This window comes from Fukomys damarensis, unplaced genomic scaffold, assembly GCF_012274545.1.
Source record: "Fukomys damarensis isolate Sample0158 unplaced genomic scaffold, DMR_v1.0_HiC HiC_scaffold_2, whole genome shotgun sequence".
Lineage (NCBI taxonomy): Eukaryota > Metazoa > Chordata > Mammalia > Rodentia > Bathyergidae > Fukomys > Fukomys damarensis.
Genome location: NW_022900914.1, coordinates 12,659,898 through 12,676,102, shown reverse-complemented (window position 1 = coordinate 12,676,102; position 16,205 = coordinate 12,659,898). Strand labels below are relative to the sequence as shown.

General features: G+C 35.8%; 1 protein-coding gene across 2 annotated transcripts in view; it reads right to left on the bottom strand.

The window, feature by feature from the left end:
* The window catches only part of Spast (spastin), a 38,156-nt gene that overhangs the window by 3,048 nt on the left and 18,903 nt on the right, over nt 1-16,205 (bottom strand). For both annotated transcript variants that reach the window (XM_010645288.3, XM_010645294.3), the window contains 9 exons: nt 14,279-14,353; nt 13,458-13,529; nt 10,885-10,960; nt 10,562-10,653; nt 10,351-10,430; nt 7,350-7,392; nt 5,865-5,944; nt 3,134-3,204; nt 1,632-1,672 (listed from right to left, as the gene is read on the bottom strand). In XM_010645288.3, the coding sequence (XP_010643590.1) occupies nt 1,632-1,672; nt 3,134-3,204; nt 5,865-5,944; nt 7,350-7,392; nt 10,351-10,430; nt 10,562-10,653; nt 10,885-10,960; nt 13,458-13,529; nt 14,279-14,353 (630 nt within the window). The remainder of the gene's footprint in view (nt 1-1,631; nt 1,673-3,133; nt 3,205-5,864; nt 5,945-7,349; nt 7,393-10,350; nt 10,431-10,561; nt 10,654-10,884; nt 10,961-13,457; nt 13,530-14,278; nt 14,354-16,205) is intronic.

The window sequence follows — 16,205 nt, the reverse complement described above, 5'->3', positions numbered from 1 at the left end:
AAAAAAAAAAAAAAAAAAAAAAAAAAAGTTTATAATGCATTTTATATTAATTTGGTTTTACTTCTTGACATTTTAAATTGACTTTTGAACTGTAGACTGAGTAAATGCTGACTCAATGAATATATTTACCTAAATATTATTTATTTTTTGGTGCTGGGAAATGAACCCAGGGCCTCACATGTTAAGTACATTCACTGCCACTGAGCTACACCCCTAGACTAGGGGTGGTGAACCTATGGTTCGTGTGCTGTAGCAGGTTGTTTTTATCATTGAAAGCAACAAAAAGTTTGCCATCACTGTCCTAGAGCTAAGTATTTTAAAGACAAAATACAGTGTGGCACAAAAATGACCTGTGTTAAAAACTGTCACTAGTATATGTCTCCATATATTTGGCCCAAAAATAAGAAATCAGAGAGAATTTTAGACAAAACATCAACTAGTATATACTATCTTCATTTATGTCCAATGCATCCTATTTAAACTAGATAATTAAAACAGGAGAGGGATCTAGAGTTACAGCTCAGTGATAGAGCACTTGTCTAGCATGTATGAAGCCCTGAGTTCTATCCCCAGCACCAGAAGAGACAGAGAGTAAGTGAAAGCACAAGTGTGATGGCTTTGTGAATAAGGCAGCTGATTAACCACAATATAAAGATGCCTCATCGGACAACCACAAGATTAGCCAGAAGCTTGAAGACTGTCAAAATGTACTTGCATACACTCATTCTCTGTTAACCGTTCACCATCTCAATAGCTATTGGAACTTGAGCAAAAAATACCTCTAACAGGTAAGTTACAAATATAGTTCAAGTTTAATTTCAAAAATTTGTTCACATACTTATTAGCAAAGTACTTATGCAATTATTTTTTTCTTCATATCACATTAGTTTTTTAATTTAATTTAATTTTTTTTTTTTTTTTTGGTACTGGGGATTGAACTCTGGTCCTTGCACTTGCAAGGCAGGCCATGGAACCACTGAGCTAAATCCCCGGCCTAATTTTAATTTTTATTAGTGTATGTTTTAGTACATAACGATTACATTCATTGTGGGGAGTTGGTACATGCCCATCACACATCTTACTTCTTTTTTTGTATTCAGTTTTATATTCTGCATGTAATTTTTCCCCAAAGAAATGCTTCAGCATTTCAGAGGGGACCTTCTCTATTAACAAAATACAATAACATATTACAATAATGATTGTATTGGCTTTATAAAAAGAGAAAAAAAGTAAAGATTATTAAAACTAACAAAATAAAAATGTGATCTATAATCATAGGTTATTTGTATAGTTTTAAAATATTTAGTATTTATATAATATTTGATGAAAAATGACTTAATCACTATGCATTTTTCCCATTATCAAAGAACAACAAAAGGGACTGCATAGGATCCACATTTGGAAATAAAGAAAAATTAATTTTTTCTTCTTTCTAGTCAAACAAACTAGAAAACTCCAGGCAAAAAAAATTTAAGTCTCAGTGGCCGGGGATTTAGCTCAGTGGTTCGGAGGCCTGCCTTGCAAGTGCACTAGTTCAATCCCCAGTACAAAAAAAAAAAAAAAGAGAGAGCGAATAAAAATTTAAGTCTCAGAGAACCAAGTCAAAGAAAGGATAATTATAAATTGTTTACCTCACTAGCAGACATATTCTTCACCTGTTCTGGTTTCAGCTCTGTAAAATATAAAAAAGTCATACTTAAAAAAAAACAAAAGACTATTAAGTTAAATTGCTTAAAGGGAAAATTCAAATACAACAACAGCTGTTAAATCATCAGGTTAAAGGAGAGACACATGAACATCAACAGCAAATACAATTTATAAATATTTACAACAGAATAGTATTCTTTCTTAGGAGTACACAGGACAAATTCAATTTCTTGCATAATGCTCAGAAACAATAGAATTTACAAGTTTGAAAGACAACTTAAAAGAATGCAACTTGTTCTTCACAAAAGACATCAGGTTGGTTTTTAACCCAAAGCCATTGTCTCTTCAGAATAATAAATGTTAAAATGTTCTAAAAAATTTGAAAAATACAAATGACTTATACATTAGCTACTGCTTCTGATCCACTGTCAAAGAAAGTGTTTACTCTGTAATCAAAGTTCTATTAATGTGGCCTCTTGTTCTCTGTCCAAGGTATATTATACTGTACTATATTTCAAACCACAGTTGATTGCTGCAAAATGAAACAAAAAAAGCAAACTCACAGATGAGCACTGTTATAAGGAAAATGTTTTTATTTCATATTTATTTATTTAGGTACCAGAAATCGAACTTGAGACCTTGCCCTTGTGAGGCAGGCGGCAGAACAACTGAGCTAAGTCTCCAGGGCCTGGAAAATGTTTTTGTATGATGTAGACTATGCTACTACTATTCTCTACTACTTTAGTGTGATATCACAGTGAATTAAATCTAATCTAACCTACAACTCAGTTGTGATATAGCAAAATCACCAGGTTATTCATTTGAATCAAAATATAGCAATGAGGGCCAGGGAATTAGCTCAATGGTTCTGTCACCTGCCTTGCAAGGATCCAAGTTTGATCCCCAGTACAAAAAAAAAAAAAAAAAAAAAAAAAAATAATAAAATAAAAACAATTCCTTGAAAGATGACATAAAGGAAGGGAATGCTTTTTTCTTTATATAAGTTACTTTAGACACACTAATTTCAAGTGAAAAGAGCCAGAAAACAGACAAGAACATTTTCCACATTATTTTTCCTTTTGCTTGCTGAAAACATTTTCTTGGGCTGAAGATACAGCATGGTGGTAGAGCACTTGCCTAGCATGCACAAAGCACTGGGTCTGATCCTCAGACTGCAAAATAAGTATGTAAGCTCTCCTTTCTTTTGAACTTATAGCTCATTACCTACTCTTGAGAAGTAAAACCGTCTAGAACAGGAGTCATGTTCCAGTGGCTCATACACTGTCTTCATATACAATGGTTTTACTTGTTTTTAGTTTTCCAAAAGAGAAAAGATGATTAAAAAGTTTGCTGATCACTAGTCTAGAAACTTTGTCCCATGTTTTCTACTGATACAGCTTTACTACTTTCATACTGATAATAAAAAGGATCTCAGTGGAGACTTTTCTAACTTCTAAAGGGGTGTGGACAGCAGTTCTATACATACCTCGGATAGGTCCCAATGCTGCATCTTTCGCCAAAGCTGTCAGATCACTTCCTGAGTATCCATCAGTCATTCTGGAAAGTGAAGGGAAGAAACAGCAAACTACTATTATTTTTGCAGATTAAAAAATCTCCACAAAATAAGAATACAGTAGACCCTTGACTTACGAACTCAGTTCATTTGTAAGGGCTGTTTGTAACTCAAGTTGGTCAACTGAAGGCTCAGGCTCCTCTCCACAGCCTTCAAAGTTTCTCTCCTGTACACAGGCAGATCTCAGTGTCCTTAGAGACAATGGCCCAGGGTTTCTCCATTAACCTCACACAGGAAACCGCTATAATGTTCCTTCCAGCACTCTAACGGTTAAATCCGTATCTGATCTGGAAGCACAAGTTGCCAGCATTTGGGTTGAAACTCAAGACTTTGTTCACTAAAATTCTGGTTGTAACCCAGTTGTTTGTATGTCCGGCCAGTCCTATCTCGAGGGTCCACTGTATAAACAATTTTGCCTTTGTCAACCAGTTATGTGGTTTGATTCTAAGGGCACAGGCCCATTTTTTAAAAGTGAAGCAGTATACTACTTGCTTCCTGTAATATCTTAAACTTTCAATATTTCAACAATTCTTTTAGGCACATTCTCTTGGAGGTCTCATTAAATTGTATTTGTTTGTTTTGTCTCATTAAATTATAAACATTTCTTCTGGAAAGGTAAAAATCTACAAACCACTGGTGATCAACTGGACACATAATTGCAATTACTTCACTGTAAATTAATTAGTTTTTTTACCTTGGCAGAAAAACTCTCTTGATGTTATCAAGGCCACTCAAGGCAGATTTCTTTAAATGTAGGACAGAAAGAAAGGAGAATACTGTGGTTTGTCTGTTTTTGTTTTTGTTTTGAGACCAGATCTCCTGTAGTTCAGGCTGGCTCTAAACTCACTACGTAGCCCAGGCTATCCTCAAAATCATGGTGATCCTCCTGCCCCTCCTCCTGAGTGCTGGGATTACAGCCATGTGCCACTGCACCACCATGCCCAGCCAGGAAGGGTAAAGGGTATTAGATACTGGACAAATCTTGGATTTAGCTCAGTGGTTCTGCTGCCTGCCTTGAAAGCAGAAGGACCCAAGTTTAATCCCCGGTACCAAAAAGAAAAAGGAAAAGGAAAACAAAAAGAAAGAGAAAAAGAAAAAGAAAAAAGATACTGGCCAAAAAACAAGCGGCACATTTGAATAGGATGCCACGGTAGAGAGCGCTGTGGCAGCCAAGAAACAACCAAACAAAACGAACAACTAGGGCAGAGAGGCAAAAGGTGAGGAGGAAAATAAAACAGGGAGGGGTGGGGATGTAGCTCATTGGCTCCACACCTGCCTGCCAAGTGCAAGATCCTGAGTTCAACCCCCAGTTTGTTTGTTTTTGAGACAGGGTTTTCCTATGTAGTCCAGGCTGGCCTGAACTCACAGTGATCCTCCTGCCCCAGTCTCCCGAGTGCTAGGATGTGTGCTACCACGTTCAGTTAAAATATTTTAAATTATTTTATGACATTTTCCAAAGACTAAATTCCTTAGGTGCATCCAGTTTCTATTTCACTATCATAAAGAAGTGTAAGATTTAAAAAAAAAAAAAAAAAGGAGTGTAAGATATAATCTAATAATTTTTTTTTTTTTTTTTGGGTTTTTTGGTTTTTTTGAGACAGGGTTTCACTATGTAGTTGAGAATGACCTGGAACTCAATATGCAGCCCAGGCTGGTCTTGAACTCACAGTGATCCTCCCGCCTCAGCCTCCCTGAGTGCTGGGGTTATAGGCGTGCGCCACCACACCTGGCATAATCTAATAATGTTAATCAGGTTCCTCTAAACCCTCTGCTCAATATGGGGCTCATTTTGGGCTTGTGGTAGAATGCATTGTGAGCAAGAATCCTGCTTAGTGAGCTTAGTAAAAATCTCTCCCCATAGTATCTAACCATCCCTGATATCCAGTCACCCTAGCCATCCTTCACCAAGAATTCTATCCAGTCTTGCAAAAACCTCTTTACCCTTGATGTTTCCTGTTACTATTTTCCATCTGCTGACCTCCATCCACCTTGCTACCTGACTATAGACTCCACTTGTCCTTGCTGGTGTCAAAGTTGAGCCCAATCTCTGTCCACCACTGTAAGATCCTGCTGCAGTGCCTCTTCCTTTTTACATGGCATTGGGAAATGACCCCAGGGCCTTTGCACTGAGCTATACCTCCATTCTTTTTTTTTTATTTTGAGGCAGGCTCTTGCTAAGTTGACAGGTTGGTGTCAAACTTGTGATCCTCCTGCCTCAGCCTCCTAGAGTGTTAGGATTACAGGTGAGGGATTACAGGTGAAGAAAGTCATCTTATTGCCTTAAAACTTTTTTAGGATGTAAAGGTCCAAACAAATTCTACCTAATGGAAAAGAAATTTACATGAAATATCTGTTTTTGTGTGGGCAAATATGAGATGCTTTACATTTTTTAATTACTTTAATACCATTTATAAAATTTATAGAAAGAATATATTACCATCGCTAGAAATTTAGGTCAAGTCTAGTAAAAGACAAAGAAATTGAAATTTAAATACCATATATAGGAAGAAGTAAGAAGGAAAAAGAGGTAGAGAATGAGACAAGTTTTCTGACAAATTACTATTTCATACTTTGAGGTTATTTCAAATAAATTTTTACACAAAGAATAAGTAAATCAAAGATAAAATCAAATCCAATTACTCACCTAGCAAGTTGTGCTAGTTCTTTTTGGGTCAGTGGACTTCCTTGTTTACATAACAGATTCTTAAGTAAAAGTAGTCTTGTCTGAAAAAGAATTAAAAAATTATTAGTGAATACAGTGCCTATTTGGTAGGCAGCAGAACCAATGAGCTAAATCCTAGCCCAATATAATGCCTGCTTGGCAAGCTCAAGACCCTGAGTTCAACTCCCAGTAACATAAAAAAAAAAATTATCAATGTAGTCTTATTTGATATCAGAATTATCAAAATTAATTTTTATTTTATTTGTGTTGTGAGCCAGGGCTCACTATGTACTTCAGGTTGGCCTTGAACTCACTTTGTAGCAGACAACAGCCTTCAACTCATAGTGGTCCTCCTGCCTCACTTTCCCTAGCACTGGGATTACACGTGTGTGCTATGCCTGATTCAAAATTAGTAATTCTTAACAAGCTAAGAATTGGCTTAATAAAAAAACAGTAATCTGGCTCAAATCATGTCACCTAAAAGCATCACTCTTACCTGCTGGAGTTGAAACTATGTTTTTTGAGAGAATTAAAGATAATACCAATAAAACCCTAAGGAAGTAGCAGTTGTCACTGTCAACACTGTTGCTGTGTGATGGCGCATGCTTATAGTCCCAGCACTCAGGAGCCCGAGGCAGGAGGACTGTCAACAGTTTTGAGACCAACCTGAACTACATAGCAAGACCCTCTCTCAAAACAAAGCATCTGTCTGAACTAGAGAACCATACTTTTTTTTAAAAGAGTTTTACAGGAGTATTAATTTATATACCATGAATTTTACCCACTTTTTTTTCTGATACTGTGGCTCAAACATGGGTCCTTGTGCTTGCGAGGCAGGTGGCAGAACCAGTGAGCTAAATCCCTGGCCCAATATCTCACTTTTTATAAATTTATAGACTTGTACACTATCACCATAATAGTTATAGAATATTTCTATTACCCTAAAAAATTCACTCATGCCAATTTATCACTAATCCCCACTCTTATACCTTGTCCTAGCAGACCACTGATTTGCTTTTGGTTTCTGAAAAATTTCCTTTTTTGAAATTTCATATAAATTGAATCATATAATAGTAATTGTTACCATGTGGCTTCTTTCACTTAGTATGTATTTTTTTGTTTATACTGTATGCAGGATTTTATTGAAAAATCCTATTCAGTAAATGGCTCAATCACATGTATTTATTCATCAACTGATGTATATTTTTCTTTGTAGTTTCTGGTATCAGTATGGCTGCTATAAAGATTCTTGTACACGTCTTGGTGTGGATATGTTTTCATTTCTCTAGAGTAAGTTCTTATAAGGTTTTATACTAAATTTATGTTTATCTTTTAAATGAAGTGATAAACTGTTCCAAGGTAGCGGTATCATGGATTGGAAGATGGACTTGTTTATATAACAAATATCCTTGTCAAGATGCTAGTTCTGTTTAAAAAAAAAAAAAATTAAAATAAATAAATACATACCTCCTCATTTGGTAAAGATACATATACCCGTTTGATGAACCGCCTAAAAAAATTAAACTTATTTTATAAATATAATCTTGAATTTAAAAGTAACTCAAGTAACAAATGATAGGAAAAGAGTTTTAAGTATAATATTCAAGGCAAGTGAATGCATCTTATAAGTTATCAAAAAAATCTTTAACGGAACAAATGGTTAGCTATTTATATATGTGTATATTTTAATAACAATAATACCTTAAAACAAAATATATAAGTAGAATAAAGACATATCTGTTGCCTTATCAAATCTGAAAACTACAAAAGCCAATGAAGATTACAGAAACAAATACCAACTTAAACAAACTAGGTAATGTTTATGAAACTAATATATATGAAGGGCTGCATATGGTGATGAAAATGACATAGGTGAAGGAACATACACACTGATCTACCACTGCAGATCATGGAAACGGCTGTCAGGAGAGTCTCCCAAGAAAGTGGAGACAGCACAGGTAATAAAACCACCTCTTCACATTTAAACAAGCATGTGAGGCCTGGCTTTGCAAACTATGAGAACCCTGACAGCTCAAGAATGGCAAGGAACGTAGGGCTATGCAAAGAAACTCAAAGACACAAGATCTTTGTAAGAAGCCTTTAACCAGTCTGGCTGGATAAGGAGGTGCTGTGCAGGAAGCAGTATCTCCGGCTAGAGCAGAAACCAACCCCATCTTTATTTACACACACAGACTTATTATCAGGTAGGGCTGCATACTGACTGCTGCTTAGTGCAAGGTATACATGGGACAACTCAAGATGCCTGTGTTGTGTCCAAGTCATGAAATCTCCAAGAAGACCACCAGGAAACTCTTCTGATGTAAATATATGAGGAGTTTATTGTAAGCTCGAGCCTGGACTCCCAGTGTCATTGACACAGCGGCTTTAAACTGGAAGTCCTGACCCACTAAATTAGCCTATTTTTATAGGGTTTGGGTGGCTTGAAATTCTCTTTATTTTATTGGCTTTTTAAATAATTTTTGTTGATTCTATTGGCCTATAATTTTAATTTATTATTGGATATTATAAGATGTAATATTTTAAATTTATTGGCTATTATTTGGGTGCGGGCAGGGGTTTGTGTGGGAGATTTATCTTAGTCATCTAACTGTCACAGTCGGTTTCGCCATACTTTGACCTGGCTGTAGTTTCTGGAATAAACCGCCCAGTTGTGCTTCTTGGAAATTGTTCAGTTATAATTCCTGAAAAACCTGGTTTTTGGTTAATTTATTTTTTGGCAATGGAAGGCTATGTGTAGAGTTTAAAGGTCAGCCCGAATAATGGAGCATCTAATCTGGTTTAGCTAAAACGGAGGGACTTTGGCCTCTTTTGGTTCCTCAGCCTGCACAGTATATCTCTTAAGTTTTCTGACCTCACCAACAAAGTCTTTCCAGAACTAAGTTTTCTAAGAAAAATAAAATATTTAAAGAAAATAAAAAATAGAAAAAAATTCCAGGGTTCATTAAAAGAAAGAAAAACCACAGTGAAGTAGATAAAATGAACGCCATGCACAAGAACAGTGTACCATAAGGGCAAATTATGACCAAATATTTCCCTACAGAATGAAACAGTTTAATGTAGAAAAAATGGCTTTTTATGAAATAAGAACTCAAATGAGGTACAAGAGCTTAAAGAAATGACATACAAAGTCTTAGAAGATGATGGAAAATAGGAAATGTCTGGAAAAGCAAGGAAAAAAATTATAGAAACAAAGCTTAAAAAGGAACTAGCAGAAAGGAGATTAAATACTAACTCATTAAGAAATAAAAACAACAAAACAACAAAGTTGATAAACAGAAGAAAATAAAACAAAAAGACCTAAGAGTTTAAAAGGATTATAAAGAAAATTACCAATACAGAGACAAGATGCAACACAATATGTATATAATTTATGTGCAAAAGAAAAAAAAGAAACAGAAAAAATGAATTAGGAAAGAAAGTTAAAGATAGAATTCAAAGTGAATTTCCAAACTATAAATATAAAGAAACATCAAATCCTAGGAAGAATTAAATAAGCGTATTTTTATAGGTGCATATTCCCTATGATGAGTTATCATTATGTTTGCCCAAATGTACCAATAAATGTTTGGCTATTAAAAAAAAAAAAAAAAAAAAGAGCCAGGCGTGGTGGTGCATCCCTGTAATCCCAGCACTGAGGAGGCTGAGGCAGGAGGATTGAGTTGGAGACCAACCTGGGCTACATACTGAGTTCCAGGTCAGTCTCAACTACATAGTGAGACCCTGTCTCAAAAAACAAACAAACAAAGAAGACTATTCTATCCAGTGCCAGGTGTGGTGGCACACACCTCTAATCCCAGCACTGGGGAATTTAGGAGTTTAGGGCGGCTGAGATTGGAGGATTACCACTAGTTTAGGCCGGCCTGGGATACATAGTGAGTTCAAGGCAAGCCTGCTACAGAGCATGTTCCTGTCTCAAAAAACAAACAAACAAACAAAAAAATTGTTTTGTATTCAGCAAAAACAAAAAAATGAAGTTATTTACAGTTGTGCAAACACTGTAACTCAGAAATAATGGAGCAGTATTATAAATTTTGTGGAAAAAATAGGGGAGCTTCAAGAATTTTCTGCTGAATCAAAATCAAACTATCTTTACCGTGAGATGGGAATAAATTTGCTGAAACACATAAAAACAGAAAAGATAGTTCTCACGAGTCCTACTTTGATCAGCTTCTCATGAAACACAGCAGAAGAGGCCAGTTTTGGAGTTTAAAAGATAATTTAGTACAACCCAAGAAAACTAAACAATTTGCCTAAAATCACAAAGTACAGACTAGTCCTCCTGATATTGTCCTGGACTTGACCTTAAAATCTTTATTTAGATGGCAATTAGAGGCCAAAGGATAGTACAGGGAGGAAAATAATTTAATTTTGAAACTGAGAGTATGTGTGAGATGAACACAGAACACATACATCTGTCGTAAGTGCACGTTTCCAGACAGCTGCCTACCTGAGAACAGCCTCATCAAGCTCTTGTGGTCTGTTAGTTGCACCCATTACAAGTACTCTGTCATCTCCAGCAGACTGTACCTACAAGCCAGAGACAGTTTTTTTTGGGTATTTTTAGATAAAGAAACTTTTAAAAAGATAGATGTACTTCTAATTTGGATCATCTCACAGGAAAAAAAAATGCTGTCACATTAAAATACTGTAATACTTACACCATCAAATTCTATTAGAAATTCAGTTTTTAGACGTCTACTAGCATCATGTTCCCCTTCTCTTCTTTCACACAAAAGGCTATCAACTTCATCTAGAGGAAATACAAGGTAAGACTTTAATTAAAGACCAATCTATGTGAATCATTTAAGAGTAATCTAGTGTACTATGTAAGTTATGAATATAGTGGGTGCTACTGAATTCATTAGTCTTTAACCTAAACTTTTTCCTTCTGAATAATCTGTTCTATTTACCTCTTACATTTGTAAAGGGAACTTTCACAAGTACTGTATTCAACTAATTTAGTTAGAAAACATGTTCTTACCTATAAAAATTATAGAAGGCTGAAGTTCTCGAGCCACAGCAAAAAGAGCTCTCACCAATTTCTCGCCTTCTCCCACCTAAAACAAAGCATTGGGTCCTGTTTTACACATTAAGCACATTATTATTTCAGTCTTTTAAATTTCATAATTTCTAGTCTAGAATATAGGAATTTAAATTCTCTTCCCTGCAATTCCCAAAGTCTTGGTGTGAGGAACTAGGGGTAGTGATGTGTTACTAAAATATTCCTTATAATTTTAGAAGATAGACTATTTACTTATGATTTGATGTGGCCTGGTAAGTACTTTTAAAAATGAAACACTGTGCTTTGTTTTACACTTGAGACTGAAGAGCTACTACCTGAGGTATCACTTGTGAAAAGAAGGAATACTAAGGTAGAGAGATACTGCACATACTCCTTACGCCCTAAACCACAGGTCACCTTTACAGAAGTGAGTGAGTGGGAAAGTGTTCTTGCAAACAAAACTTGTCCTATTAGGACATGTTGGAAACTCATTCTCACAATACCACTGTCAATAAAAAACAAAATATGTCTACATAGTACAGGAGGGCAGCAAATACCCCTAGAAACACTACCAAATACTCAATTCACCATGACTCAGGCCATTCTATGCATCGAAGTATCAAATAAAGGGGCCATGAAGTCTATTACTCTAACTAAAAGGTCATGAATATGCTGTAAAAACTCTTCTGTCCTCTGGGTGGCATTTATCCTTCTATTGAAATTATCCCTTAAAAACAAACAAGATGGCCATTTTGGTACATGCCTAAAATCCTAGCTACTCAGGAGGCTGAGACAGGAGGATGCTAAATTCAAGGCCAACGTGGGCAATTTAGTGAGATCTTGGTTCAAAGTGAAAAGTAACCCAATGATGAATGTAACTGTACTGTATACCTAAAATGTGCCAGTAAACTCAATGAGGAAAAAAAATTTTTTAAAAAAAAGTGAAAAGTAAAACTAATAAAAAGCTCAGTATGCAATTCAGTAGTAAGGTGCTTATGCCTGCCTAGCATGCACAAGGCTCTGAGCTCAAACATGCAATCCTCCTGTCTTAGTCTCCCAAGGTGCTGAGAGTACACATGTGCACTACCACACCCAGTTGTTTATGCTTGTAATCCTGGCTTCTTGGGATTCTGAAGCAGGATTGCAAATTTGAAGCTAGCTTGAGCAACTTAGCAACACTCTACTATAAAAGGGACTGGTGATATATAGTTCAGTTTTTTACACACGCACTCGTGCACACAAACGGTCCCATCCAGATTTGTAATCACCAAAACAAGTATTTTCAGAGTTGGAAGGAACCTTATTTCTTATGACATTAACATCTTATCGATGAAGCAGATAGTATTTTCTTAAGGCCATCTCAGGATGTTAAAAGGTAGGTTGGACTCTCTCCTCTCCTAAGTTCCAAGACAGTGTTGTCCATTATATTATGTTTGAAATGTGGCATAACCTGTTATATCAGCTGGTGAACTTTCACACAGAAAGCAAAATGTGATCAGGAAAAGAGGCACCATTTTAATTGCTTTACAAATTGAGAACATTTTAAATACTAAAGCCTGTAATCTCAGCATATAGGAGGCTGAGGCAGGAGGATCACCTCAAGTTCAAGCCTGAACTACACAGCAAGACCCCATCTCAAAAAAAAAAAAACTTACATCACATTTTAGTTCAGTACAAGAAAGCCAAAAACAATCAGTTTAGACCATCAATTCTTCTCTCAGATGGTATGCGTCCTTAAGAGTAAAGCCACTTTACTTGAAGCTTACGTGGAAAAAGATGGTATTTGTCAGGGGTTAAACTGTGTTTCTTCAAAACATGTTGAACTCCTATCCCTGATACCTCTGAACATGACATTATTTGGAAAGAGTTGCAGATAATTTGAGACCTCTTATCCAGTGTGACTGTGTCATCATAAAAAGCAGAAATTTGAAAACACACACTGAGGGAGAACACCATGAGAAAGGAAGAAACTGAAGTGAGGCATCTACAATCCACAAAATGCCAAAGCTTGCTGCCACCCAGCAGAAGCGGAGGCATGTGACACATCCTCTGTACAGCCTCGAAAGGAACTAGCTTAGCTCCGCTGACACTTGAACTTGGACTTTCAGGATTCTAAATTACAAGACAATAAATTTCTGATGTTTAAGACAGCAGTTTATAGTACTTTGTTATGCAGCCCTACCAAACTAATATGTATTTCACAATACAATACTAATTTTTAAAAAGCCTAACAAATGTACTTAATTTTTTACACTGAAGGCCAATACTCAGCATGTGTAAATAATAGATATAAAACTCACAGAAAATTATTTTGGGGAAATATCATTTATATTTAACATAGTAACATTTTTAATTTTTTTTTTTTAACCTGTTAACTTTGTCAGGTTTTAGTAGAACAAGGGATTCTGCATCCATTTGCTCAGTCTTTTAGGTTTGTGTTACAGCCAACCATTAAGTTGGCTGTGATCTATACTCACAACTTTAAGATGAGAACAAAACACAGTAACATTTAAACAGCAACTTAAAACACGACAATACTGGAAAAAACTCACATATTTTGAAGTTAAACTTGCAGCACTGATATTAAAAAATGTTGCGTTCGATTCTGCAGCTACTGCTTTAGCCTTTAAAATCAGAAGGACAGACATATTAGTTCAGTATTTTGCTTTAAAAAGATGGTGACATTTAATCAACTTAAAGTGTTAGAACAGACTTTCTAAAAATGTACAACTCAATTCCCACATATGGCAATGAATATGCTTCTTTTTGGTAGGAGAAAAAGTTCTGGAAAACACTGCGCTTCTTTTTATTTTGTTCTAAGAAAGCATGGGTGAGTGGGGTGCTAATCTCTCAAAAATGGAAAAATAACTCGTTAGAGAAATATAAACAGTGGGACAGACAAGAGCAAAGTTCTGAGTTCCAGCTCCAGTACCACCAATAAATAAATAAATAAAAAGCTAATAAAAAAGTTACTTTTCCTATTTGTTTTTTCTATCTAGAAGAGCAATGCAGAGAATAGAGGTATCTCAATATCGCTACTAATTTCTGGTGAAAGAATACTGAAAAAGAGCTACATGTACTTATTATTTAATAAAACTATTAAGATAGCAAAATATTAAGAGTTAGAAAGATATTCAATACAGTAGGGGTAAGCTTCTCTTAAAAAACAAAACCATACTACTGAGGATAATACAGTTTTCCATTTATTTCCGCAATGAAAACTAGTTTAGTAACAAGAATATGAAAAATGATAAAAGTATAGATGATAAAAGCAAATGATAAAAGTATAGACTCAGGGAGAATGTGAAGTTTCTTTTTCCCATATTTTTTCCAGTATCTCAACAGAAAACTTAACTTTGAAAATAATTCTTACCAGCATTGTCTTGCCATTTCCAGGTGGACCAAAGAGTAATAATCCTCTGGCAGGTGCTCTAAGCCCTGTAAACAACTTTTGAAAATAGGTATTAGTTCACAACTATGACTCTGAATACCATTTTTCCAAATATTTTATGTGTTAATTGTCTTCCAATAAAATATTATTTTCAGTAGCATCCTCCCAAATAGAAGTGACCAGAGCTTTATAGGTAACACACTTCAATAAGTTAGTATGATTAAAAACAAGAAAAAAAAAGATGAAAAAACTCATACCCTCAGGGATCAAAATAAAAGGCTAATTAAACAAGAGATTGAATATAGGCTTGTATATATACTTAGAAATCCCGCCAAATTGTGCTACATGAATAAAGTAGACATTAAGTCTTCCAAGCAAAAATCAGAAAGGGGCGGGGGATTTGGCTCAGTGGTTCCACTGCCTGCCTCGCAAGCACAAGGACCTGAGTTTGATTCCTGGTCACACACACACACACACAAAATCAGAAAGAGGGTTGGGGGGTGTGGTTCAGTGGTACTGCACTTCCCTAGCTTGTCTGAGAGGTTCTATCCCCAGCACAAAACAACCAACCAACCAAAGGGAAAGGAGATAACAGAGGAAGCAATAAATTCTTCTAAGATGGAGATTAGAGGTGGCATGAGGCCAGGCATTTAGCTCAGTAGTTTTGCCCCCTGCCTCCCAAGCATAAGGTCTTGAGTTCCATCCCCTGTACTGAGAAAAAAAAAAAATCTCCTGCACAGCTAGAGGTGGCCAATGTGCTCTGGGAGGTTGAGGCAGGGGGATCACAAATTCAGGTGCCCAGCTTGGGCAACTTAATGACTTAGTGAAACTCCATCACAAAATAAAAACAAAACGGACTGTTTTCTTGTTATGGTTTAGTTTTTTTGGTACCAGGAATCAAACTTGGGTCTTTGTGCTTGCAAGGCAGGTGGCAGCACCACTGAGCTAAGTCGCTGGCCCAGGACTGTGGATGTTGCTCAGAACAAAGGCCCTAGGTTCTATTGGGATGGGCAGGGGGGCCCGACATAAATGCTTTCTATTTTAATAATTTTCTAATTATATTAATGATTTAACAGCAAAAATTTAAATAGCATATCAAGTCATGTACTCATTGTGTAATAAGTACAATAAAAAGTAAATACTTAGTACCTTCTAGTATAAGTGCTCCAAAGTAATAAACACCATGAAAGTAGTACATAAAAAATTAGACTATGAAAAAGTAGAGCCCTACAAACTTTGTACATTCATTTAAAAGGGCATCCATCATCACAAGGTGCCATACAACTGTATATCCACTAGACGCTGATTTGATTCCCTGAGATATAAATATTCAAGGAGAAAGAACTGACTCAAAAGTGGGGTCTAAGATTTGCTTTTTTCAATAGAAATGAAGCAGCATTAAATATACAGTCTAAACTAGGCATGGTGATGCACACCTATAGTCCCAGTACTTGTGAGGCTGAGGCAGGAGGATTGCCACAAGTCTGAGGCTGCCTAGGATACATAGTGAATTCAAGACCATCTGGAACTACAGTGAGACACCATCTCACAAAACCCAAAATAAATAAGTAAGTAAGCAATCTACAAATTGCAAAAATCCAATCAGTGCAAAGTATAGAAAATAGATTATCAAATGTCATCATCCTTTTATGAGTCTAAAATATGAGATGGAGTTAGATCCCTAAATATCATTCACTGTGTACTTTGGTAACTTAATACCTTTGAAAATAATTATTTGAAAGGTTATTCTTTAAACAATTATTTTTTCTAATTTCTCTTCTCTCCAGTATGATTTTTGTATCTAATTTTGGGGGTGGGGTTGAGACAAGGTCTTGCTAGGTAGTTCAGGTTAGCAAAAAAAAAAAAAAAAAAAAGGAAAAAAAAAGACAAACTTGATGGTGGCGGCCTT